The sequence below is a fragment of the Macrosteles quadrilineatus genome, unplaced genomic scaffold (genome assembly GCF_028750875.1).
Source record: "Macrosteles quadrilineatus isolate MER2022 unplaced genomic scaffold, UCM_ALF_1.0 Scaffold_7__1_contigs__length_78375512, whole genome shotgun sequence".
Classification (NCBI taxonomy): domain Eukaryota; kingdom Metazoa; phylum Arthropoda; class Insecta; order Hemiptera; family Cicadellidae; genus Macrosteles; species Macrosteles quadrilineatus.
In genome coordinates, this window is record NW_026542600.1 from 73,264,134 (window position 1) to 73,291,757 (window position 27,624).

General features: G+C 32.4%; 1 protein-coding gene across 4 annotated transcripts in view; it reads left to right on the forward strand.

Moving 5' to 3' along the window:
- The window catches only part of LOC128998557 (E3 ubiquitin-protein ligase LNX-like), a 325,727-nt gene that overhangs the window by 193,561 nt on the left and 104,542 nt on the right, over positions 1–27,624 (forward strand). For all 4 annotated transcript variants that reach the window (XM_054424742.1, XM_054424747.1, XM_054424743.1 and 1 more), the window contains one exon: positions 26,231–26,323. In XM_054424742.1, the coding sequence (XP_054280717.1) occupies positions 26,231–26,323 (93 nt within the window). The remainder of the gene's footprint in view (positions 1–26,230; positions 26,324–27,624) is intronic.

A 27,624-nucleotide genomic window follows, 5' to 3' on the forward strand; every position in this document is an offset into this window, starting at 1 on the left:
GGTGTAAAAATTACGAAATCTTTGTTAACAATCAACTCCACAAACAGAATATTTCTATCTATTTCGGTTTAAAAAATACAGATTTGTTTCAAGACTTAATTTACCCACTGTATATAATATTAAAAAGACAATCATTCTATTAAAAATAGAAATGGTCAAATTAATTAATCTAAGTATTGTATAATGTTATAATATTTTACTATTACAATTATATTAACTTATTATTTATTATTATTATTATTATTATTAAAACACATTATTTTATTTCATTTTTTTTATTTTATTATTATTATTATTAAAACACATTATTTTAGTTTACATTATTTTTCTTTTATTTTACATTATTTTTATTACTATTATTATTAATTATATATAAACTTAACTATAAATTAGTTGTAAAGTGGAGTGATATGAATGTATATAAATAGAGTTTTATAAATATTTGTGCAGCAAGTTGCTAAAAATAGCTTTAGATCGGTAAAAGGAAGATTAACCGTGGAAAGCTTTTACGATAATGTAGTTTCAAGAAGAAACACGCAATATAATGTTATGATACTGTGTAAGATGTGAAACTTTTTAGAGAAAGAGTTTATAAGGGGATTTCAAGTCTTAAGTATAATGCTGTTTGCTTTACAATTGACTTAAAGCATAAGAGTATTTTATATGCACAAGTCAGTAAGTTGTTACTTTAAAGTTTTGGGATCCTACTTGTTAAAATATAAAAATGTCGTTAGTTTAAAACATGTTTCACACGTTTATTTTAGTTCAAAACTTGAACCTCTTGCTCCTTATTAAAGATAAATTTTTATAGTGTGCAAAACACTATCACCGTACGTTAGCTTTTAAGGCACCAGCTGCGCATCCGCTTAAAATACCAATTGATGTTAAAATGAGTTAAATGTTTTTGTATAAACGTTGCCTCTGTATTGTCAATATGATGAAGGTTACTTTATTTTTACTTTGCATGATTTTACTAAATTTGTATTATCTTAATGGTCAATTTATATATCTTTATATATATATATATATATATATATATATATATATCTTTTGGTTTGCCTTTACTCCCAGTGACATAGTTGCAAAGCATAAGTTAATTAGTTTAAGCATAGAAAACTATACAGTTCAATATGAATTATATTTATAAACCTGTAAAAATGTTGAATGCAATAATGTTATTGATAACCGAACCTAACGGAAATCGTTATATATAACTTCTTTCTGCCCTCTTGTAAAAAAAAAAAAAAACATGGCGATTTTCTCTTACCTATTCCAAACTAATAGATTATATCTGAAAACAAGATTTTAACCTTACCTAACTTAGGCTTTAATAATTTTATTTGATAATGTTTTTCCATCTTAACCAACATTATTTACAACGTTCTTTTGGCCAAACCTAACTTCAAGATGGATCCTTTAAAAAATCTAATGCAACCCACACATACATGAATTGTACCCAAGGTTATATGTAATAAGTTACAGTTCGGTTTATATATTTTATTTCCCCCGATTAAACACTTAATGTAATAGTGATATTTTAATAAACGTTGTTGTACTTGACAGAAACTGGGATTCGATCACGAAGCGCAGAAGCAGGACAGTTTTAAAATCTTTATACCAAACTTTATTAAGCTCCAAATGGAGTAATGTATCTTGCTGTACGTCTCAGGCATGTAACCCCCTGCAAATATTAGATGTCTGAGATATGCCTTCTGCTTGGTGATATTACATAGCCTGCCGTCATGTATGTGTGAAGCGAGGATTATGAGCCCGGCATTCCATCACCTCTCTGGAAACCTTCATATTGAATTATTGCTGCTCGATTGAATCATTCCTACCTTCACTTGAAAATAGGTCGGAATGTTTACTACAATACTGCAAATATTAAAGCATATTTAAAGTATTAATTATTTGTGCGTGCAGAAACGTAATGTTAGAAACCACTCTTGACCAATCCGAAGTTGGTTCATTGGAGGAAATTAGTAATTGAAGTATTAGAACGAACAACAAAGAATATAATTAAATCTAAGGCTTACCTTACGATCCAATTTATTATACTTTATCAAAGCTAACCTCTAAAGTTATAAGACATAGGACTGACGATAACGTTTCGACGTAGAAACCTAGGTCTCCACTATAATAAATTGGATCGTAAGGTAAGCCTTAGATTTAATTATGTTCAATAACGATCCAGAGGCTATATCTCCAAACAAAGAATATCTTATATCATTATGAAACTGAATTTTAGAAATTTGATGATTTTGAATACCATCATAACTATAGTGATGGCGTTAAAATAACTACTTATCTTTTAATTGGACGGTATTTGTGGCAATTGTGTATGATTATAACGGTTATCACGAGAAGCCCCGTAGCGATCTTAACAACTAACTATGTTCAGAGAGTAACAACAGGCCAAACATCCCGGGGGTCGCTACTTATGTATCACCTCCAGTGTTACTTGAGATTAATTTACAACTTAAACGTATATTCCCTAAAATAAGAATAAAAATAAATATTTTAGGCAAAGAAAAAAAAAAACTTAACATAACCGTTATCGATACTTGTCTATTAATTTGTTTATGCATAATATTAGTATTATATTTTATTAAGTCTGTAGGTATATTGATATATATAGCTTAAATTTTTGTCATGTTTTGTTTTGTAACCATTTAAACGTTTAAAATAAATATACGACTTCCATCTCAACGTTCTTAGGTTTTTACACGCGCCCTTACACATTTATGCAAACTAATTGTTAACAAATATGTATAATTATTTTGGAGTTTTAATTAAATAAATACTCGATCAGCATGTTTTACAACTGGTTGTACAAAGTAATTCAGTTTTAGTTACCTTATTTTCTGTGTTACTATACAACCCTCTTAAATTATGCAGCCTATGTTTAAAAAAGATAAAATTTTACGATTTTTTAGGGTGTGAACAAAGGGCAAGTTTGTTCAGTAAAAACAGATTTAAGATATTCTCTAGTCGAATAATTTTATGTTCTCATGTAGGCATACAAAACTATCTAGATAGTTTTTAGAAGTGTTTTAACCACTTATTTCAAGTATAACATTATTAGCGCAGTCGACATGATTAAACATGAAAGTTGCATTTACTTCAATGTTAAGCAATAATGGGAATTCCCGTCATCAACGTGTTAAGCATAATCCAGCTATCGTGAGTTATCGTGTTTAAATGATTTTATTTTGAGAGTCAGCTGGTTTTGGGCGGTAACATAGATTAAAGGTAGACATGTCGGTAAACAGCCCCCATTTAGGTCATTAGGATATTTACCGACGACCGTTATTTTTTAAAGTAGCCGTTTCAGTTCAGTTAGAATTGAAAAGTTTCACATAACAGCTTTGTTTACTTTCATAGCAGCATAGTTTTACTCATAAAAACACGGGTAATATACCAATGAGGTTCAAGGATTGAGAGTAGTAAAATTGTAATGATTCGAACTTCAACTAATCAGCTGTTCAGGCCAATTGTTGAGTGGTGCAATTAGTGTTTGGTACAAGGTTTTCTTGCATCAATGTCAGTGGCAATGAGAGGTTATAAACGGAAACATAACCTCTCTTAGAAGTTATTAATAGTGATTCTTAGTAATTAAACACTGTCGTTGATAAAGTAGTGTACGCAACTGGCATTAATAGTGTTAACGATACTCTTAGCAGTTTTTAAGGCACTCGCCAAGGCTCGTACCTTAAATTTTCTACTCGTGTCGTTAACACTATCTTTACGCAATCGTTGCGTAAAACTCCTATAAAGATTCATAGTAGCTGGTTAATTAACCAAGCTGCAAAAATCATAACACCCGTCCCTTACTTATCTCTTACTCATACTTGGCTCAACTGTCATGAATGTTAAATTTTACCAAAAAACTTTATAGTATTACCCTTATTACTGAATCCTTAAATTGGCATCGAGGCTCAGTTTTGGGTAGGATATTAGAGACCCCTTGTATGACGATGGATCATTTCGTTTTATTTTATTATACCAGCCTATTCTCATAGTTTGGGATTTCTTATTGTTATCTGTAGTATTTTTGTTTAAAAGTTATTTTGCTAAACTTTGGATTTGGATCTTATTGTGTTTACAATTGAAAGTTGTAAGTTTAGAAAGTGTTTAAAAGATTTCAAAAATATGGTGTGCAAATAAATTAGACAATCACATACATGTAGCACTATTAACCCTTTACAGTATAAGTCATTTTTCGCACCTCTCTGTATATTTGTATATTTAAACTGTTTGTATATTTGAGGGCAATGTAAAACGCTGTAGGTTAAGTAAGATGCTCCAGTTACACTGAGCTGTCAAACAGAAATACAAACTACAAACTGGTTTACAATGCATTCGCTGAATTGTTCGCTTAGACAGTTAACTATTATTTCGTATAAAATATAATGTGCTACAGAAGGTTTTAGAGAGCCAATATATTCATAGGCTACTAAGTAAGACTGTAAAGAATTAAACATTCTGTAGAATACTGAAGTTATTTAATAGTTTTTAATTTTAAACACGATCATTTTTTGTTAACCCACCGTTCTACTTTTTTAACTATTCTACTAACAAATTACAATACGAGTACACCGAATCTTGCTCATAACAAGACCTAACAAATATGTTTTTAATTATTCTTGTATGATTAACGTATTCTAAAAAAACGAACCCTATAATTTAATTTGCAGCTCAAGATGCAGTGATTCATAATTATAATACCTAAGGAATTTCAGTAAAAAATCCGAAAATTTTAGTGACGTAATTTTACCACAAAATAAAATCTTTTACCATTACTGTCAATGTTTTCCAATGCTGGTCCGGTTAATTAATAGAGAATAATTAGTCCGATTTTTCTGTCGACGTATGAGTTTTGAGTTCCTTTTCCACATTTTGGCGCCTTCTCTTTCCCAATCCTATGATGGACAGATGCCAGTCACCCAAGCGTTATATTTACTCCCCGATTAAGCTGAAACGTTCGGAGTGATCATGTCAGTCAAACGAGTATTTTAAGCTGAAATGTTTACAGAAGTGTAATTAGACCCATAGGTCTTGCATTTACCTTAACCCTCTCACAAACGTTTACGCACTCTGGCGATTATTGATGATTAAAACGTTCATCCTCGTTATTTTAGATATCATTGCAGTAGAAAATGATTTATGACGTTTCGGGATATTGAATCTGATCCCGTCTTCAGGTGAGAAAGTATGTTAAATATAACAATCTCAAGGCACAAACCCTTCCAAAACTGCGAAAGGAACCCCACATAGAGAACCTACTTCACTTAATAATAGCTTTGAAAACAAGACTATAGGTATTAGTAGTAGTTTTTGGTTCAGGTCAGAGTTCCTATCCCGAAACGCCGTGGTAACCTTTTACCAATCTGTTTGTAAAATGTCTGCAATCATCCAATTGCATAACTAAAAATTAATTAAAAAAAGTGTTATTATACTCATAAGTAAGTATTGATGAAAATTTATGAGAATTAATAAATGGACTTAATTGACTTGCCTGATAATACAATATCGATAGCAACTATTGCTATAGCTAGGATTGCTGGGGTACTGATCGAATTGGAATAAGTAGGTTTCGGGGTTAATCTTGGGAAAATCAATAAGTTCTGAATTATAATACCGTAGCGTGGCCAATTTGAAGGCTGTTTTTTACATAATTTAAGTATCAAAGTCAGCTAGCAGCATGTTGTTTAGCTCTTTTTTATCCACTCTGATAATTAATGATCCGTGTTTTAATGCGTTAAGTTGCTTGTTAAGTTGCATTTTGTGTAGTCCCAAAATGTTAGATTAAAATCGTTGACTCTTTAATATTCATTAGGTTGATGGTCAACTTTGTTTATAAAAGCACAATTTTAGGGCGTGACTTACTAATTAAAAACTATCCATAAATATGTAGCTCCCATCATATGAAAAGCAATTAACATTTACACCCACGGTATAAATAAATAGCTTACGGCATTTCATCACTGTTTAACTATTATTTGACGCTTAAATAAAACGGAGCTTTAAACCGATCAATGGCAATGGTGACAACCATTTTCCCGGTATTTTGAATGATTGTGAATATACTCTTAGAGACGGATTAGAAGAGATATTTTCTCTTTTGGTTGTATACGTCATCAAACATCTTTGTTCATGCATTTTTTAATTATGAATATTTATGTGCACATTAAGCCATACATCGGAGTATTATAATTGGCAAAGGAATCTCTTTTGGTTTACAAACAATTTACTTAAACCATTCAACAATTGGCAACCAAATTAAATTAGATATTACAAAATATAACGTAACGTCAAAACATGTTGCTTTCTTTTACATTCCTATGTTGTAATGATATTTGAACCATCATTTTTACCCTCGCAATTTATTCAATCCTACACTACCAGTTGAAGACATCTTCTATATTTATAAAAGAGGAAGTTTGTATATATATATATATATATATATATATATATATATATTTGAACGTTATGGACTCCGAAACCGCTTGACAGATTGCAATGAAACTTTCAGGCACTTTACTAAGCATTATTCAAGGATGGTTTGTGTTAAGTTTGGTGCAGATCCGTCAAAAGGGCTCCGCCCCAGTGGCTCTGGAGTTTCCCATGTTAACCTTATGAGTACTTATAATTAAATGGTATCAAAGAATCTTAACAGCTGGTTTAACTAAACAATTCGATTCTGTGGTGTTCAATAGCATTAAAAAGTTAAAAGGTTTACCAACAGGGTGCAGCACTATTATATATTTTTAATTTATGACAACAGCTAATTTGCAACCAAAAGGCGGGTTAGCGTAGCGAACGAGCTAAACTGAAGGCAAGTGAACGCAGCGAACGAGCTCCAACCTACAGGGGAGTAAGCGTAGCAAACGAACGTCTACCAGGACGTGATTGAGTAATGCGAACGTGCTCATCTTGAAAATGAACGAGCATTTGTCATAAAACCTCATTAGGACAGGACGACGTCTGTCGGGCCAGCTAGTATATCATAAACAAAAACGAAGTGTAGTAAAACTATTTACCTAAATACAAATGCAGTAAAGGCTACGTTTACCCATAATATCACACTATTTCTTGCAGAATATCCCATTAAATGGCCCTCTCAACCAGTGTAGGGCCTTATAGACCGTTCGCGTAGGAGCGGTTGGGAGTTAAGTACCAAAATGAATGATGAGTACCCACGAGACGGGTATTCCACCCTGTCGATATATCATCCCTGTTTTATTTACTGCCAGGTGATCACGTACATGCGTCATTGTTTAATCTACCCGCAGGGGATGACAAATATGTCATGTTTATCAAACATTCCAGAAGATGTAGTACGTGTGTCCATTTCAGTATGCATGTTTTAGAAAATTGGATATACAGGGTGATTAGTACTCAGTGTGACAAAAATCTTTTGGTGTAAGTACAAAGTAAGTCAAGTGTGATGATGCATGTAACAGGCTCCGAGTCTAAGAATTGGCTCCCCAAAGAATTATTTTAATTTTTTTCAAAAATAACCATGTTTTTAAACTTAATATAGCAATTCCTTAATTACCTGTAAAAGGATTTGAGTAGATAATGTCATTATCGTGTTCTACATTAAATTTTGAATAAGAATTATACTAAATGTCGGTGGATTAGTAGTAAAAACTCCATTGTAAATAGATTCAAAGATAAAAATTAAGGTGTTATTTTAAAAACAAATACTTTTTTTTCGACACCCTGTATACAAGAAGGTGGCCAAATATGTTAAAAACTGCGCCATTTTATAAGCTTTCTAACTATATGCTACACCATTGAGCATTATGTCTACTTATGTACGCTTTAGTGGTTTGAAGACTACAAAGCATGGTGTCTTTGATATTTAAAACATATAAAGTTGGCATGTATTAAGCAAAATTGTATTTTTGTTTCAGTTCTAACGGTAAAAGCAGTAAAAAAATTTCCATGTTTTCTAGTATTCAAACCACTAAAACAAACAAAAGCGTATCCAAACCTCAATAGTGTAGCATATGGTTGGAAAGCTTATAAAATGGCGCAGTTTTTAACATCCTTCTTGTATACGGGGTGTATAAAAATGCAATACACCAATGTTTTTTTTATAATTTTTATCAAACACCTTTATTTTTATCTTTACCTATTTACAATGGAGTTTTTACTACTGATCCACCGACATTTTATACTATTCTTATTCAAAATTTAATGTAGAACACGAAAAAGATATTATCTACTTAAATTCATTACAGGTAATTGAGAAATTCGTGTAATTAGTTTAAAAACATGGTTAATTTAGAAAAAAAACCTAAAATCATTCTTTGGGAAGCTAATTTTTTTAGACTTGGAAGTCATAGACCGTCCGGATTTACACAATAGGTGCACTTAAATAAATAATCCAAACTGTTCAGGTGCGGTCGCAAGCATTGACGGACAATATTGAACTTACGCTATTGTTAAGTATTATTTTTTATCGACTCCTCATCCAAGATTTTCTTAAGCTTCACTTTCAGATGTACTCTTGATGACTGGAATCATTGACTATATATACCTATACAGACAACCCATAGCCATAGTGGACCTGTCGCCAGTAATTTGTTGGCTAGGAGCGCTAGAACAGCGCTAGCATGTGCTGCAGGTATATATAGTCAATGCTGGAATCTTTCATCGTTTGCTGATGGGTTGGTAGAATCAGGAATCTAAATTTCCATGATTCTAGTATTATCTTTCAGATTACAAAGTCAAGTTTTTTTTGTAATCTAACCATTTTTCCAATTAGTTGACGGTTGATATCATTGTTTTCCTCGATTGAAACAACAAGGTTTACGGTAAAGTTTGTAAATGCAAAAAACTTAAAAAAACTTTAATCAATGTGAAATTCTATAATTTTTGCTTCTTTCGAAACCCTACAGGGGAACGGATCTTTGAGTTCGCTATTTATTTATTTTTAAACCATCATGCTACACTCAGGTTTTGACAGTTTAGTCATAGATGAAGTCATCTATGGTTTAGTAATGTGAATTGAGAATGTTTGGGACTCAGAGAAATAACCCTTGTATGTGTTGTTATTGTAACATTCGTTGCTGTTAATTTATGTTGAAACGTTTAATAAAGGATTCTATAAAATTTGTAATGAATTGTATAACATATAAATATCAGCGGTATAGGTATTCTCCTAAATGGAATTCCTTAATGTTGGTCAAGAGCATTTTTAATATTTATCTTGAAAATAAAAGTTTGAACTTTCAGTAACGGTAGTTAATGCACACCATTTTCACTCGCTGGTCACCAAAACCGCAGAAAATGTCCAATATTTGTGGTTTGTTGCAGTAAAAGTATCATAGAATGTTAACTGTTAAGTTTAATGTATAAATACAGTTCCGTTTTCCTGCTTTCATTACACCATTCTTTTCAGTTTAGTTAGTTTGGAATTTAAAATCACTATTTACACTTTTTAACAATTACCATCCATCTCAAAGGGGATTTTTACGACAGTTTTACCAAGCGTGTAAACAAAATATTTTTAAAGAAAAATTGGAATATGAGATTTTTAACTGTACAAAATATACTAGCACGTATTTTCAAACAAAAGAGAATTAATAAAGCATGAAAATGTTATACCGTACAGCTAAACACTTTTTAACTGGCAGCTGATAGAAAGAGATCACACGTGTGACAGTCCAGACACCTGCACTGCACCTTAGCAATATTTGATAAATTGTTCCAGCTAAAATTAGATGCAACTAGGTCTGCTTAAAGATTGCATTGAGATTGCATCAACCCTACAGCTGACTGAGGAGCGAGCGGGTCTAGTGGTATAGCGTGGTGCTTCGTAGCCCGAGTTCCCGGGTTCAAATCCCTCAAATCACAAATGGATTTTATTTATCTAAGTGAAAATGTCGCATTCCTCTGGGGTTAGCCCGAAATAATGAGTAAAACAGTTCGAGGCTAAAATCTAGACTGTAATGGTGGGATAAAAAAAAACCTACAGCTCTGTATTTCTCAAGGTTAGTCCATCTAGCTCCGCAAACTACAACTAAAGCTTCCCAGTCGGTGGGAAATTAGCTTTTCTTCCAATGGTGTTGAATTTCGTCTTACGATTATTTTCAAGACCGGAATAATATATTTGTATCAGACAAAATCACACATGTATATTGAACGAACATACTTTGTAAGCTGTGGACTAGGGTGCTAACACCCAACACCTGCGAACTTGATCTTATTTCTGGTACGTTCCATTTGATATATTTTATAAATTTAGCTTAATAGGTGCAGAATATCTGTTCAAGTGTTCTGTCATGATTCCTTGAGACTGAATTTAGCTACTGTAAAAAGTTTTTTTCTTAATACAAAATCGGATTTTTAGCTTTGTTTAAATTTAAATTTTGCGTTCAATTGTTTATTCTCTAAACTTATTTTAATCGAGCCGATTTATCCGCGCTTCAACTTTTTTAGCTCATAACCGATCTATAAGTAAAGACCTTTCAACAGATAAAACGCCTATAACATTTCAAGGAATTGAGGAAACATAAATTGCTTCAATTGCACGATTGAGGAAACAACGGTACGATTACCCGGTTCAACTGAGTTACTATGTATATTGTACTGTATAATCCGATGTGACATGCCAGGGCGAGTGTTTCTAACAGATATGAAGATCAATAGGTCTTACAGGTATTATGTCCTGGCTTATTGCTCCCGTTGATTATTTGTGGGGCATCGATGAACCAATATGAGTTTTATTATTTTACAAAAAGGTATGAAACATTATTAATCAAAAACGTGTTATTGATTGTTGAAAATAAACTATCATACATATACTTAAGATAATAACGGATTTTAATATTATTTTATGAGGATCGCAAAATATGTAATTTTTATGTTTGGTTCCATATGATTTTTTTGTAAAGTAATTTTCAAGTCGTATTGAGAAAAATGTTACAATTATTGAACAAAAAAATGTTTACATACATATACAGATCCGAAAAGTAAATATGAATGCTGTTTTCAATCAGCTACTCAGCATAGTTTCGGTGTACCAGTTTCTTTTTATTGGCCTGTTAATTTTCCCTTGCTGCATTAAAAATCGGTCATATTGTTACAAAAATAAATACTCCACAAACGATAGAATGGAAAATTGCTCAATTTACTGCAGGGTTTGTATTGTAACAACGCAAAACTTTAAATTTACATAAATTTGATGTCTCGATTGTCAAGTAATTTAAAGCAGCAACATTGGTTGTTTTTGATGTCAGTGGGTTGGAAAATGGCTTATGTCTATAATAGTTGCGTCTAATCTAACAAATAGTTAGAGTGCGAGATTGAGTTGAGAAGTCCCGGATTAATTAATACATGGCAATGAATTTCATCCCAGAAATACCGCAATTCGGGGCTTCAGATCTTATATTAACCCTTAATTTGGCAAACAAATATTTTTTTGAAAACTACTTTTTCCTTGCAATATTTCAATCAAAAGGGTCCAAAGGAACTTCAAAAAAATAATTTTAAAATTCTTATAAGTATTTTTCACATTTTTTTCATGTGTGCCATTTTTGGCACTTTGCCAAAGATGAGGAGATTTCTCTAGGAATCTTATGTTGAATTAAATATAACAAGTTTATCTGTATAGCACTTAAAAATAAACTTTAGGGTTTGAATAAGTCGACATTATCACATATTGAATATCAAAATTGTATAACTACAATTATATGTAAGATAAAAAAAACAATTTCTCCTCAAAAGTTATCAAACCAATATGAAATGGTATAAACTTCATTATAAAAAATGAACTAAAATGTATACACATGTAAAACCTACTATAGAAAATACATTATTATATAATTTATTGATATTTCATTAGGAATCAATATATTTCATTATTGATTAGCCCATCAGGAAAATCGTTTGAAATTTCATTAGAGTATGTCCATCAAGAAACGTCATCTACTTTTGGTGAAACCCTACAAAACAATAGCTATTTTCTTTCAGTTACAGCCTCGCATTGCACTTTGAACACTCTATTGACGATTTCTTATTTTTGCAAAATCTGCATCGACCTCTTGATGTATACAAAGAAAGGGTAGTGTCCAACAACATCAAAGCGTACATCTTCAACATACATCAGAGCAGCTGGTGTGAGAAAAAGTAAATCCTTGTCTTTTAGAGCTTGTCTTTTACTCCTTTCTTTGGTTAGCAATTCAAAAATCCCATAACTAAAATTTTTTTGTGACATATTTTCTCGCTGGTTTTCAGTTTTATTATTTTCAACGTGGCAGCAATACGTTATTCCACGAAATGTCGATACGGTAATCAAATATTTGTAAGTACTAAAGTCTTTTTCGGAATGCACAATCAACTTTCATATAAGAAGATTCACTTTCAGCAGGAAATAAAACTCTTTTTGGTAGATATTTGTTGCCATGGATGGTTGGGAATTTTTGTAAAGCCAAAGTCTTTTCTAAACAGCCTAGTGAAAAATATTTCGTCACAAAAACATTTTTATTTTACAATTTGTGGAAATAAGAGACATACATTTACAAATATAAATACCTTTCACTGTTTTATAAACAGTGTGCCACTTTAGGTGCGCTCAATAAACTACAAAAAAATAACTGCATCTTTGGTAATGTGCCATTTTTGGCACACCCAAAAACTTTCATTTTTCCCTGGTTCTTTGGCGATGTGCCATTTTTGTCACACTCAAATTGCTTAGTTTATAAAAAAATCAATATTCATATTTAAGCTAATTACTGACCTGGGATATGTTTTCTCATCTTTAATCTGTGCAAATCACTTAGATATATAAGTAAACAGCCTAAAATATTGAAATAAGAAGTAATTTACTAACCTTCTACACTAACTCTCCATACTTCCTTTTCTATATGTTGGTCTAAAGTGATAGTAATTTCCAAAATATCCACTATAGTGCACTAAACCATAATAGCAATAGGCAAAGAACCTTTGGACGCCGTTTGTTGGAATTAAAAAGTTAACAGGCGAACGTGACATTTTTTTGAATCCTCATGTGCCAATAATGGCACGCTGTCAAATTAAGGGTTAAGGTGTAGTTCCACGTATCCATAAAACAAAAGGAAATATGGATCTCTCAGGTGGGAGGACATTTTGGATTGAATTTATTACTCCAATAAAACTGTATGGTAATAAATATAAACTACCTACTCTACGATAAAATACTTGAAACTTTTTAATAAGCAAAAGTTTAACCTTATATTGGCTAGACCAATGTCTATACTTGCGAAAGTTTAGGATTTGTATTCTAACGCATCTCGCAATAAAAACGCCGAAGAGTTCTACTTAAGTAAGCTTACGAACATACTTAGGAAACAGTAGAATTCCTTAGCAGTGCTTTGTTGAATTAGAAGTTGAGTATTTCAACAACAATTTCGTTTAACTCGATGCGGCATCTGAAGTATTTTTAGGAGGTATTTGACAAAGAAATAAAGTTATCAAAGAAAATATGTTTCCCTTTTTTAGTTAAGATGAGAGAAATCGTTGCTAAAAACTCGATGCTACTTTTTTGCCCAGCCTATGTTTATTAACACCTTTTTAAGGTTTTGTAAATTTAATTCCATACAAATACCTTGAAAAGATGTTTAATAATTATTACTACTCAATATTCGTCTATTTTCAAATACAAACATTCCATTCTATTAAATAATCTTTTCGCTACTTTCAACCCTTTTACATTTTATTGAAAATATAATTTTGCTTAGGTAATCTTATTGTGGTTTCACCTTCTTCAGTTAGGCTGTAGACCTACTGTCCTGTTATACAAGTTAGTAACCTAGAACCGATATGCTGGATACGTAGATGCCTGAGGGTAGATATCTTTGTGGACCTAAACCACTACAAAACTGTTGATAATCGGTGATTTGTTTTGAGCATTGCTGCTTAATTTCTTTATTACTCCAGTTGGAGGTAGTGCGACGGACTTCTCATCCAATTTAGTGATGTTCTGGGATCGAGTCTGGGTGCAGTTAATACTCGTATTTATTTATTAATGAGTATAGTCCATTTTACTGCACTACATCCTATGTTTCGCGCACAGCCCAGGGGCCTATGTAGACATACAAATGAAAGGTTGAAAAGACCGACACTCTTCAAATAAGTTTATACATAATAAGTCCTTTGTTTAAAATAGGTTACACAACGATTGCGTTAAGACTATTTACGCGAGTTGCGTACACTGTACACTACCTTGCCTACGACTGTTTTTTTTATTACTAACAATACTGCTCATAACTTCTAAGAGAGGTTATGTTTTCGTTTATAACCTCTCAATGCCGCTGATGGTGATGCAAGGACTCATTGTACCAACCACTAATTGCACCACTCATTAACAATTAAATTGGTCTCAACAGCTGATAAGTTGACGTACGAAGTATTACAATTTTACTTCTTTTCTCTCAATACTTGAACCTCATTGGTCCGTTACGAGTGCTGTAAAGTAAAAAAAAAAAACAATGCGGTAAAGTAAATAAACAACACAGCAAAGTGAATCTTTTCAATTCTAAGAACTGAATTGAAAAGGCTAATTTAAAAACGGTCGATGTTAAGCCCCGTTCACACGGGGCGAGTTTACAAGCTACACGCCGGCTTTTTTACACGCAGCTAGTAAAATAGCTCAGTGTGAACGACTACAAGCGCACTCGCCGACTCGCCGGCGTCTTTCTACACGTCTGCGAGTTGGCGAGTGGACAAGCTCCGTGTGAACGAATACAAGCACACTCGCCAACTCGCCGGCTTCTTACACGCCGGCGAGTAGCGTGTAAACTCGCACCGTGTGAACGAGGCTTTAAATGTAATTTAAGCTGTTATGGATCTAACAGCACACCATTAGCATTTAAATTTTACAATTTTTTCATTTATCTTTATTTTTATTTTATGTTTAAATATACTGTTTTGTGTGGGGTTTAATTGGGGTTTCTAGCTTGGGCTGGGGGTTTTTTTACTAGACTTGGTAGGTTTTAAGCTCTTGCTTACCTGAGGACGGGTTTCTGATTCCAGATCACGGAACGTCACGAAACTTTGTCTTTTATTATTCGTGATAGAAAATCTCTTACAATAATCTCGTAAATTGCATAATAATATCGTAGTAATTTGTCAATGCAGACTTTGTCACATATACATTAAAATACGCTGATAGTTGATAGTGGGACACAAATATACAATAAAAAAAAGTTCCTTTCGAGGCATCCCCGTGTCTCGCTCTGTATATCAGGTCGTGTGATATTGTTAGTAAATGCCCGTAATAAATAATATACAGTATAAAGAGTGTTATTCTGTGGTGAATGTGTAAACATTATCGCGTTGCCTGTCGAATGCAACGATCAATTCCATACACAGAACTGATTAGTTAACAACATTTATAAATTTGCGTTAACATAACGTTACTATATAATCTGAACTAGCTCAAAGCCACAGACCATAATTCAAATGTTATCCGTGAGAAGCAACTTCCGACCGGACGCCGCCGTCTCTTTCCTACCCTCCACCCCTCCAATCCCTCCACTCACATTCACCCCTATCATAAATAACAGGGATTTTAATTTTGCCCTCTCCAGGGTCCCCGCACAACCATACTTGGGGGCACCACAGTGCATTCTTGCCTTTGTTGTCAACTTAAGATTATGGCGTAGTTTGAATCCACGGATTTTTCACAGTTATAATAACTTATAATCATAATAACCCATATTAGCTGACCCCACAATCCCCTTGTAACCTAATGTGTATTAGACCAGAGTATAATTATAAATTTAAAAAATATTGGATAAACAAACAGGTGAATAGATAACAATACATAAAATATTAGAGTTGTTCAAAGAAGTAGGAATAGTGCCGAGCATAGAACTTTTAAAAACATAAGAAACAGTTTTGACACAACGTTACCAGGGACTACAATACCGTATAACTAATCTCAACAAAGATATTTTTACGTTTGATTTGCACCAGCATTCTAACTGTTTACCCACAAGCTTAAAATGTGTAAAAGTAAGAAGAATCTCATTGCAGATTTATTGGAATTTCTTGGAAATAAATAATATTGAATACTTCGTTTACTCTGTCATATATTGTTAGAAACTAGTTTAACTACACATATCATACAACTTAGGATTAAGTTAAAATTGTTTCAAATTGTCAAAAGTTTTTATAATGTACTGAAGTGTCTTGCGTGATTTAGTGTAAAATAGTAGAAAAATAATATTTTATCTGTGTGCCGTGTAGTATTATAACGTATTTATGTTAATTTAGTATGATTGTGTTAAATTCACCCTTATTATCTGTTATTGTTTAATTCAAAACTTTGTTTTGTACAATTTGAAACAATACAATGTTTCAGTAAAAATGAAAGGCCGCATGGTACTTATTTCGTAGTAGATTTTTCACCAATTGATTACCGATATATTGCATTCAACATATTTGTAAAATAACTTTAATACAAAATTCCGTTTTGTTTATATTTGAAGCATCTAGGAGTAATTTAACAATCGACATTCTCCGTACCCTTTGAACTAAAACCATCCTACAAACAAAGCGAGTGTTTGGTATATAGAAGAGGCTCAACTGATCTGTCTTTGTTAACAGATACGATGTAACATAGGAACCCACTCCTGCCAATCAGCTACTCCCAAATACCTATGCTGACTTTGCTGTGATAAGCTCATCTAATGTTGGCTTTGTTAACGAGGTCATTTGTTGTTAATAATCTACCTATTTGGCCCTCCTGTTTTATACTGCATATTTTTATAATAATTCAGTTAGAGGTAATAAATGTTTTATGACCAAAGCCAATAAATATTCTAATTATATCATATTCCAGTTCGGTTGGGATAACGGTTAAACCAACATAAGTTTCGAATACAAATTTATGTATCGAAGTTCTTATCGCGTTGGTAACAGATTCCGATTTTAATGTATTTGGTTCGTTAGTATCGATTTGCCTTAAAATGATATTTTGTACTGTTGTATATTCAAATCATTAATTAGTTATAACGTGTTTAAATCTGAAATTAGACTATTGTCATATTGATATTAGAGTGTTATATGGTTATACTGTTAACTATCACGTAAATGTTTATTAATTACAGGGTTAGGCAAAAGTTTGGAACCCCCCAGTTAACTGTTTAACGCGTTGCAGTAGGAAAACCAAACTCGGCACATATTTACAACATAAGAAATTGCACTTTTTCATCAAAGTTACAACTTTGCCCCAGTCCCCAAAATCGGGTATTTTGGGGGCAGCCCCAAATTTTCAAATGTAAACACCTATCATGTGACCCCCCAATGGTGCAAACCAATGGTCAATATCGCACCCCCAAACAAAATTGCAGCCATTTTAATTATTTAAGATGAGCAAGCATGATAAAGTCTAGACACCCCCAGTTAACTTTAAAAATGTTATATTTTAATACTGACCAAAAAGTGAATTCTCTTTTTTTGTAAAGGTATGCTGAGTTTAGTTTTCCTGCTATAACCTGTTAAAAAGCTAATAGACGATATTTCAAAATGACTGCCATTTTGATTAGAGGGACAATATTGACCTCTTGTTTGCGCCATTTAATTTGTCTTGAGAAACCCTTTAAAATGAGGGGTCACATGATAGGTGTTTGCAGTTGAAAATTTGGAGCTGTCCCCAAAATATCCCATTTGGGGGCAGGGTACGAGTTCTAAATTTAATGGAAAAGTGCAGTTTTTATGTTTTAAACATGTGCTGAGTTTGGTTTTCCCACTGCCACACGTTATAAAGTAAATTGGGGGTGTCCAGACTTAATCTTGATCGCTCATCTTAAATTAAAATGGCTGCCATTTTGATTAGGGGTGAGATATTGACCTCTTGTTTGCGACATTTAATTTCTATTGATAAACCCTTTAAAATAAGGGGTCACATGATAGGTGTTTACATTTGAAAATTTGGGGCTGCCTCCAAAATACCTCAATTTGGGGGCTTGGGCAAAGTTGTAGCTTTGATGAAAAAGTGCAATTCCTTATGTTGTAAATATGTGCCGTCATTGGTTTTCCTACTGCAACGCGTTAAAAAGTTAACTGGGGGTTCCAGACTTTTGCCTAACCCCGTATTTTAAATCTGGGATATTTCCAATAATAATAATAAATATAATCAATAGTATTTGGATGAGACGTTAAACACAATGTAACATTTTTTTAGTTTGATAAACGTAATACCATCTTTTCGTCACACTTATCTATCTCAACTGTTATATCTGAACTGAAAGTTGTTATAAATTTAAAAAGACAAAGCCGTAACGTGGACGTCGAAATCGATCGGAACGTCGTTTCAGTTTTATTACCCGAGTTTATGTCCAATTGTACAAATTGTTTCTTGGAGGGAGACACAATTATTATAATCGTTTGGGTTAATATTCTTCTTCCCATTTCCAAGACTTAAATTAGAATTAGCTTTAGGTAACTTAGGTTTTAAAATGAGTTTAAAGTTCAAGTAATCGTTAAACAGTTACTTTACCGTGTTTCGTAATTTGAGCCACTATTTGTAAAAATGTAGTTTAAGTAGGACAACTTTCTGCTTCTCATAACTAGTACAGGTAAAATAGGGTTTTATAAACAACAAAATTTGTACATTCATGAAATTTCACCTGTGAGTTACTAATTATATGAGGAATGAAGATCCGATGAGTCCCCAAAATTTTGGGCGTCCTAAGGCCCTTTTTGGGGCCCTTTTTGTTCCGAAGGGCCCTTGTTCCTGAATAATTTTGTTTTTACGTTTAAGGTCGAGTGAGGTGTGGTTTTCGATGGTTTTAGTTATTTTAAATCGATTGGGAGTAGTTTTAAGTGTATTAAACCACTCCATACAGGGTGTCTCGAAATATTATTACTTTTTACGATATTTAAACATTTATTCATAAAGTGATAAAATTAGTTACCTCAATGCTCTATATAAAAGGGGATTATTGAAATTAATTGTAATTCTTTACTACGTAAGGGGAAAGGATCACAAGGAGTAAGAGAAAATATTAAATACCCCCGTCATAGCAAACCTGCAGACCTAGCGAATTTCCGTTTTACTTACTTGACTTTCAATTAAATCTAAAATAGCGCTGCGTTTAACGATTACCTAGGTTTGCTGCTACAAGGAGGTAGCAGTGTGTTTATAGTAAAAAGTGTGTTTATTAAAGTGTGTTTATAGTAAAATATTAATAGCCTAGTATAAAACAAATAAATTTGACAAGTTTGGTCAAAATATATCTATTAAGAAACAAACAAAATCATTTTACACTATTCTACATAAGAATAACATGGGAATTTTAAATTTACAATTTTAGTATTTTTATCCGTAACTAATAACCATACAAAAACACGTTAATATACTAAATTATTTGTTTTTAAGCTATTTAAAATGTTCTAGAGAAAAATTGGAAAACTTTGTGTTTTGAGGGTAAAGTAAATAAGAAAACCCAATTTTTACCCCATAAACCTCGTTCCAATCGCTCAGGACAAAAATGCTTGTACCAACAATGCTGCTCTGATGTCTTTAGTGCTGTCCTGGTCGTCATAACCACGAGAGATAACCGTACTTGTATTGATTGAAAATAAGTTTGAGGAACTTAAGATACAAGTTGCATACGTCAGTTTGTATGAAAGGTGTTTTTGCACCACATTGTTCGTGCTTTAAGATTGGTGTTGCCTGTTCTGCAATATGCAATGTTTTAGGTTTGTAAAGGGGAATCCTGCTTGAACACCAACAAAATCAAAACAAAATCAGTAAAGATGGCCAAGTTGCTAAGAATAATAAAGTGTTTAATGAGTCGTCTGAGAATAATTATTGTGATGATGAAATTGTAAAGAGAGATGCTACGGAAATTGTAGAAAAATAGCTTTAGTTTAAGTACTTCGTTTTAATATGTAATGAAAGGTTTTATACAAATACAATTGTTTTAATTTTTAAAAAATGTAAAAAAATTAACTTAAATAACTACCTAAGAAAAATGCATATCAATTTGAAATTGGTCTGAATAGATTTGCATAAAAAACACGTTGAAAGATTATTCACACCACCTTAAAAGTTAAAATCTTTGCTTAGTAACCTATGTTATTATGTTATAGTGTAAAACTTTATCCATCCCCTTTTAGCGAACATCCCATATAGGAGATAAGCTATTACCGAAGGTATTATGGTAAAACATAGACCCGAAACCAATTTACGTTTTCATTTCGATGCCCCAAGAAGCCTAAAGCACCATCCACTCTAAATATTTCATATGTGTTTATATACATATATATATATATATATAATATAATATATCCATGTTATATACGTGTCCGTAAACATGATAACTCGAGTAATTTTGGTTCAATTTTAACGAAACTGGCATAATCGGTCCATGGAACAGGGTTTTATGTGGTAAAAATTTGTAATCTTTGACCATCAAAAGACAAAGTTTCCCAATTTTTCTCTAGAGAATTTTAAAGAGCTTAAAGAAAACAAATAATTTAGTATATTAACGTGTTTTGTAAGTGTATTAGTTACGAATAAAATTTAAAAATTGTAAATTTAAAATTCCATGTTATTCTTAAGGAGAATAGTGTAAAATGATTTTGTTTGTTTGTTTATAGATATGTCTTAATAAAACTTGTCAAATTTATTTGTTTTATACTAGGCTATTAATATTTAACTGTAACACACACTTTATTAGCCTCCTTGTAGCAGCAAACCTAAGTATTCATTAAACTCAATGCTATTTTAGACTTAATTGAAAATCAGGCAAATGAAAATTCGCTTAGTCTGCAGGTTTGGTGTGACGGGGGTATTTAATATTTTCTCTTACTCCTTGTGATCCTTCCCTCTTATATAATAAAGAATTACAGTTATTTTCAATAATCCCCTTTTATATAGAGCATGGAGGTAACTAATTTGATCACTTTATGAATAAATATTTAAATATCGTAAAAAGTAATAATATTTTGAAACACCCTGTATGGAGTGGTTTTATACACTTAAAACTAGTCCCAGTCGATTTAAAATAACTAAAACCATCGAAAACCACATCTCACTCGACCTTAAACGTAAAAACAAAATTATTCAGGAACAAGGGCCCTTCGGAACAAAAAGGGCCCCAAAAAGGGCCTTAGGACGCCCAAAATTTTGGGGACTCATCGGATCTTCATTTCTCATATTATTAGTAACTCACAGGTGAAATTTCATAAATGTACAAATTTTGTTGTTTATAAAACCCTATTTTACCTGTACTAGTTATGAGAAGCAAGTGTTTTTGTATTATTTTACCTGTACTAAACCTTCCTTCCAACTCTTTAGTTTTTTCTGACGTTTTTTAATTTTAAATTTCGCAATATAGGTATATCCCTGTATTGTATGTGTGTAGAACATAAAACAATAGTTTTCATTGAAAATGTAAATGTTCATATCGTTGTAATATATTTTAATTTTGATAATGATTAAGTAGTTCATGCTGCAACACAAGTACCGGAAAAGCTGAAATCTTAATGTGAAAACAACTAAATGAATATCAAGTAAAGTGATATTGTTAAATGTCTAACGACTTGGTGCCGCATATATTTTGAGGCGAAGTTCTGTTAACTGTTAACTGTTAAATGTGTTTACTATTACTGTAATTTATTTAAGTCACGATTAAATAAAATTGTCAACGTATCATTTTTATCCTAGTATCTTCTACTACCAGAAACATATAACTAAGTAAACAACAATCTCATATAAATTACACTTATCAGTAAAATAATTTAAGTAAATCGGTAAATGGAAAGCAATATTGTGGCGTAAGGGGAATGTTTACATTCTTTCATTTAAAGATATTTTACATAATAGAACAATAACTTATTATAATAAAAAGATATAATAAGTTTCTATTTTTGATCTCATGATGGGTTAGCCTCTGGATCAAGATAATGCAAATATAAAAGGTTTAATTTACCTGTTGCGTCAATTGATCCTTAAGTTATGAAATAACTATGGCCGTTTCGTGCTGCTAAGCGAGCACATCTTCAGGTTGAAACGTTAAAATGCGGTCTTCTCATCCGGGGTCTCTTCTCATGAGTCGTCAGCACATTTAGGACACATAACACGGAACACAAACGAAACATTTAAATATTTACAATACAAACTTAGTAGTCCGAACACGAGTTGTGTAACCGGTAGCGTTAGACGATGAGTCATATATGAATTTGAACGGATGGTTTTTTGGCCTCTGGGAACCTCAAAACGAAAAATTAAATCGGTCCCGGGTCCAGGTCTTACCATGAGACCTACGGTAATAGCTTTTCCCCTATATGGGAAATTCGCTAATAAATTAATTTTTAAAATTATAAGTATCAAATTTTGGCTACATTCTATTACTTAATTCTGTAGTTTAATTTGTGTTTTGTCTCTCAAAACCCCTAAAATCCCCTTGACTATTTTCATCGTATTTATTCCATATGAAGGTCCTAAGTATTCAATTGAAGCACAGAAAATATTAATTCTTTCTACATTTCATAATAATGTTTAATTAATATCAAAGCTTACTGTAATTTTAATTTTACATTCAAATAACCGTTCTAAGGTTAAATCAAATAAGGACTCGAATGTAGAGGTAATGGTCCTATAAAACAAAGTTTGTGTCCTTCGTGTGAATTAATGACCTAAGGTATGGTAATTCCGAAGCGCTTAAACTCATTTTCTCGGGGATGAATAGGTATCGATCCCAACACCTCTGGCCCTATAAGGATGTTCAAAATCCAATGTTATTTGAAAATGTACATTTTAAAAATCGCCCGTTCCATAAAGGCTGTATGCATTATTTAAATTAAAAAGATAATATTTTATATTGCCTTATTTTAATCTTATATCATATATTTAACCCTATTTATACTGTACCTCATTTAAAATATAAAATGGTCACTTTATTGGAAAATTTAATGCACCCATGAAAAAAAAAACATATCTGTGGTAAAATGCATTTATAAAATTATTGAATTAAAATAATTTCAAACTATAGGTTAGAACTTTACCAGTTTATTTTTAAGGGGTTCAATGCTTTCCTTGGTATATTCAGGTTGCGTCCTTTGATGAAATAATAATGTCAATGGGAATTTAACTGTGTAAAATTAAACGGCTATTTTGACCTTTAGATAGTATCGGAATTTCATAACCGTAAAAATAAAATAAGAAATACAATAAAAATGCCTTTATTTCCGACTCTTAGTACAATTTAACTGTTTTACAGAGTCACTCAGGTCAAATACTAATTAAATATATAATACTATTATAATAAAAGAAATGGTGTGATAAAATACAAATATTTAATACATATACGCCTATTTTACACTATTAATACATTTTTTTAGTTTCTTTTAAAAGCCAGGACACCCAGCTGTTTTAGGTCCATGGGGAGATTGTATATCTTTGGGCCAAAGTAGAAAACCCCCTTTCCTAACCACTTCCAGGCGCACTTTTTGAAAGTGGAGCAAAGTGTTGTGCCGGGTCTCGCGTTGGGTCACCTCCCCACGTACGACAAGCCTCTCCACCAAGTACTTATATACTTATATAGGCTCTTGCTGAACCAAGACCCGGTGGATGAGGCTACTGGTCTGCGCCCTGCATACGGCACCCATTGACAGCAACCCCGCAGCATCCCGGAATGGGGATACCCGTTTACGTACTAGGCTTATATACCCTTTAGTACTAAATCGTAATATTAAAAAAATCTCCTAAAAAATCGTGACCTTTATGTTTCAGAGTACGCTCTTTCAGTGTTCAAATCAGTCATACTATGTAGTCTAACCTAATCCTTTGACATGCTATGAATTATCCACATATTAATAAAGCCACATCAAAGTAAAACCAGCCGAGTTAGGCCACACATTACTCTGGTAAAATTCAGTGTTGAAATACCTTATTTGATTTGCAAATTTTCCATATTATATTTATTTAATTTTACGTAAAATACATTTCACAAGACGTCCTATTTAACAGTGAGTTTTATTGGTTCTATATAATATAATATAATATTATATAGATATTCTATGTAATAGATAAATAGAACAGTTAGTATGTAAGTTACCTCGTGGTAAAAAGGTGTTAAATTGTAATTTTACAGTAACTTACTAATCATTACTTTTTTTTAGATTATTATTTGTTTTTAACATTGGCTATAAACTTTACTGGAGCTGGTTTAAATTTTGAGGAATCGATCTAAAACAAGTATTTTCTTGCAGTGTCCGAATTGTACTTTTATTCATTTTTTTCTAATGTTGATCAATTTACGACAAAGATGTTATCTTTGGTTCATTCAAACCTTTGTGTAATAGAATGTACGTAGATTAGGTATGTTTGAATCTGAATTTCACATTTAGTGGTAGGAAAGGTAAAGGAAATGTAAATTTATTCCCTCAGACCTTCAAAGAGTTCTTTGAACTTCCCTTTATGAACCCAGATATTGTCATGAGGTAGTTGTTCCCCGTTGAAATCTCTTGTGATGGCTTTAATGACCCACTTCTAAATTCAACAATACAACTGAATCGAGTCCGGCCTGCTTAATAACTAAAAGTGGTTCGTCGACGTACGTTGACATTTTGCCATTATTATCCAACAGGATTCAGCTTAAATTCGTGGAAACTTAATTTAATATTTGGTGCGGTAAACAAATATTATTCTATGTTCGATTAAGTGTTAAAAAAGGTTATACGGTGCTGGAATCGGTTTGATATGTACAGTATTGTTCTATTACATTTGTACATAAATGCATTCGTAAAGTATTATTTATGTGTCTGTGTGATCAGAGTCCTCATCGTTTGCGACACCGATAAAAATTCTGTGTTTCGCATATTATTTTATCCTCAAGAAAACCCTCAAAAAGTAATTTTGAAACCTATATTATTTTTTGTCAGGCTAGAAAAGAATGTGCAGCCTTAGTTTTCACTCTCTTATTCATGATTATGCTATTCAATGATGATTTTTATAATTTAGTTTAATTCATAAGACAAAATAACTTGATCTCTATGGTTATTGTATAGATTCGTAAACTGAAAGTAGGGGAGATTTAGGCCTACTTGTTTTTTGTTGTTTGATTAAAAAAACGGGGGTGCCACAGCTTCGAAAGCCAACGATAGCAAGAATATTTGGGGTAATTTATTAGTAATGATTAATTTAGTAGATAATGAGTTATGTGTAATAATCTCAAATCAGCTAGGATGTATTATGTTAATATATCTACGGTTTAATAACTCTATACAGGGTGGTAAAAAAGTCCCTGGACAGTAAAATATTAAAAAAAATGCAGATAGAGCTACAATACTTGGTACAAAGTTACAGGGCATAAAACTCTATTTTAACACATATTCAATGATCCAATAACTCTTCAGGGGGACGGCCCACAAGGAGTCGGAAGAAAATCTTAAACGGAAGCATAGGTCAATATGCACATCAAATTAAAGGTCTTTTTTAGTAAAATACAATGCCGCAAACCGCACTTCAAAAGGTTGATCCTGCGCAAAATGACAGTTGTTCAAAGATTCATTTAATTAACATTGCTATTATACGCTTACTTCTCAGGGGGCACAACCCTAGGAATTGGAAGAAAATTGTTAACGTAAGCATAGGTCGATATGCACATCAAATTAAAGGTCTTCACTAGTAGATTACGATGCCGTAAGTTCAAGCTCAAAAGAATGCCTGAGTAAAAAATGGCAGTCGTTCAAAGATTCAAAATGGCGGATTCAAGAAATCTTTGAACATCTGCCATTTTGCGCAGGATCAACCTTTTAAAGTGTGGTTTGCGGCATTGTATTCTACTAAAAAAGACCTTTAATGTGATGTGCATATTGACCTATGCTTCCATTTAAGATATTCTTCCGACTCCTTGTGGGCCGTCCCCCTGAAGAGTTATTGGATCACTGAATATGTGTTAAAATAGAGTTTTATGCCCTGTAACTTTGTACCAAGTATTGTAGCTCTATCTACATTATTTTTTAAAATATTTAACTGTCCAGGGACTTTTTTACCACCCTGTATATACGGTACAGCTAATGTATAATGCACAATGTATAAACGTAAGCTTTATTAAGGACGATTGGCTCCAGTTTCGAACCATCATAGATAGTTAAATAATAAATACTAATTGTACTGACTAATCTTATAGTAGAGATTGTTATTGTTTGTTCAGTTCAGCTTAGCATGAATTATTTATTAGATTTTTTCTAAACTTATCATTTGTACTGTTTTCAGATTAATCGACAAGCTATTGGTGAAATGTCCTCCGAGTGCAGACTGTGGCCAGACCGTACAAAGAGGTGACCTAGAAGACCATCTCAAGTTCCGGTGAGTTCCTTTTCTTAAATAAATTATCAACTTATTATTCGTTTAATGTTTGCATTTACTATTCACCAAGCACAATGTCAATAAAACGAATTTTGTAGCGTTTAAAATCCATTGCTAGACTAGTTTGGACAGTTTATATTAAGCAAGTAATCGTGTATTACAGTTGGATTTTTTTAGCTAGAAGCGGTTAAGGTGTGTTGGAATATCTTTGAAGATAAACCTTTTTTTGTTGTAGTGCATTCATGTGTTCATACGTGTCAAATTTTGACTATTTTGAGGTTAAATAAAAACAAACAAACTGGCATAATATTGTCAATTACAATTAGGCATATAAGAGCCGTCTTGTGTTACTTACGACAGAATGTTTTTTTTTTAGATGAATAAATAAATTGAGTGAATTTCATTATGTAATTTATTAGAAAACATTCAGTATTTAGGCTACTGTTTTTTATAAGCCAAACTCGAATCTTCCTTCTGTGGTCTATCGTATAACGTTATCCTGTTTGTACGAGGTGAACTTATCTGATTGCATAAAGAATTATCAACAATACTGTTAGCTGTTAATTATAATTCAAATGGCTCAAAACGTTAGCCTATCTCGTCGTATCGAGAGTATTTAATTCCAAGGATATGTGCTAGTTATTTGTTTGTTTTGATTTAGCATCAAAACTTGACACGTATGAACACATGATCGCTCTACAGCCAAAAAAGGTTCATCTTCAAAGATATCCCACCACACCTTAACCGCTTCTGCCTAAAAAAATCCAACTGTACATAGGCTTGATAATTGAACCTTATTGTATTATATTTGTTTCAGTTACCACATTATTGGTCAGTCTTAACCTATGCATTATATGAGTTGGTAGACGTAGCTACAAGGTCCTATCGTATGATTCGCATATTTCCAAATAGAATAAATACTTAAGCATTTCTCTATTAGGTTTCTGTAGTATTTATGTTAAATCACTGTGCACAATCTATATTTAAAAATTCAACTTCCTTTTAAAGCCAACGTGTTAGATCAACTCATCAATTTAACAGTGTTTGATAAATATCATATACATTTATTAGTATCTATTATGGATACTCAAATTAGTGTTGATATTAAATTCAATTACGGTCAGAGGAAAGTGTACTTAATTAATCTCTATGCATATTGTATCAGAAGATTCCAAGAACATAAATAGATGAGTAGATCAGTTGAGCGCGAAACATCCGTCTCCGAGGTCCCGCGTTCAAATTTCCTCAATTTGAATGGATTTTGTCCTAGTGATAATACCGCGATCTCTTCTAGGCCTAGC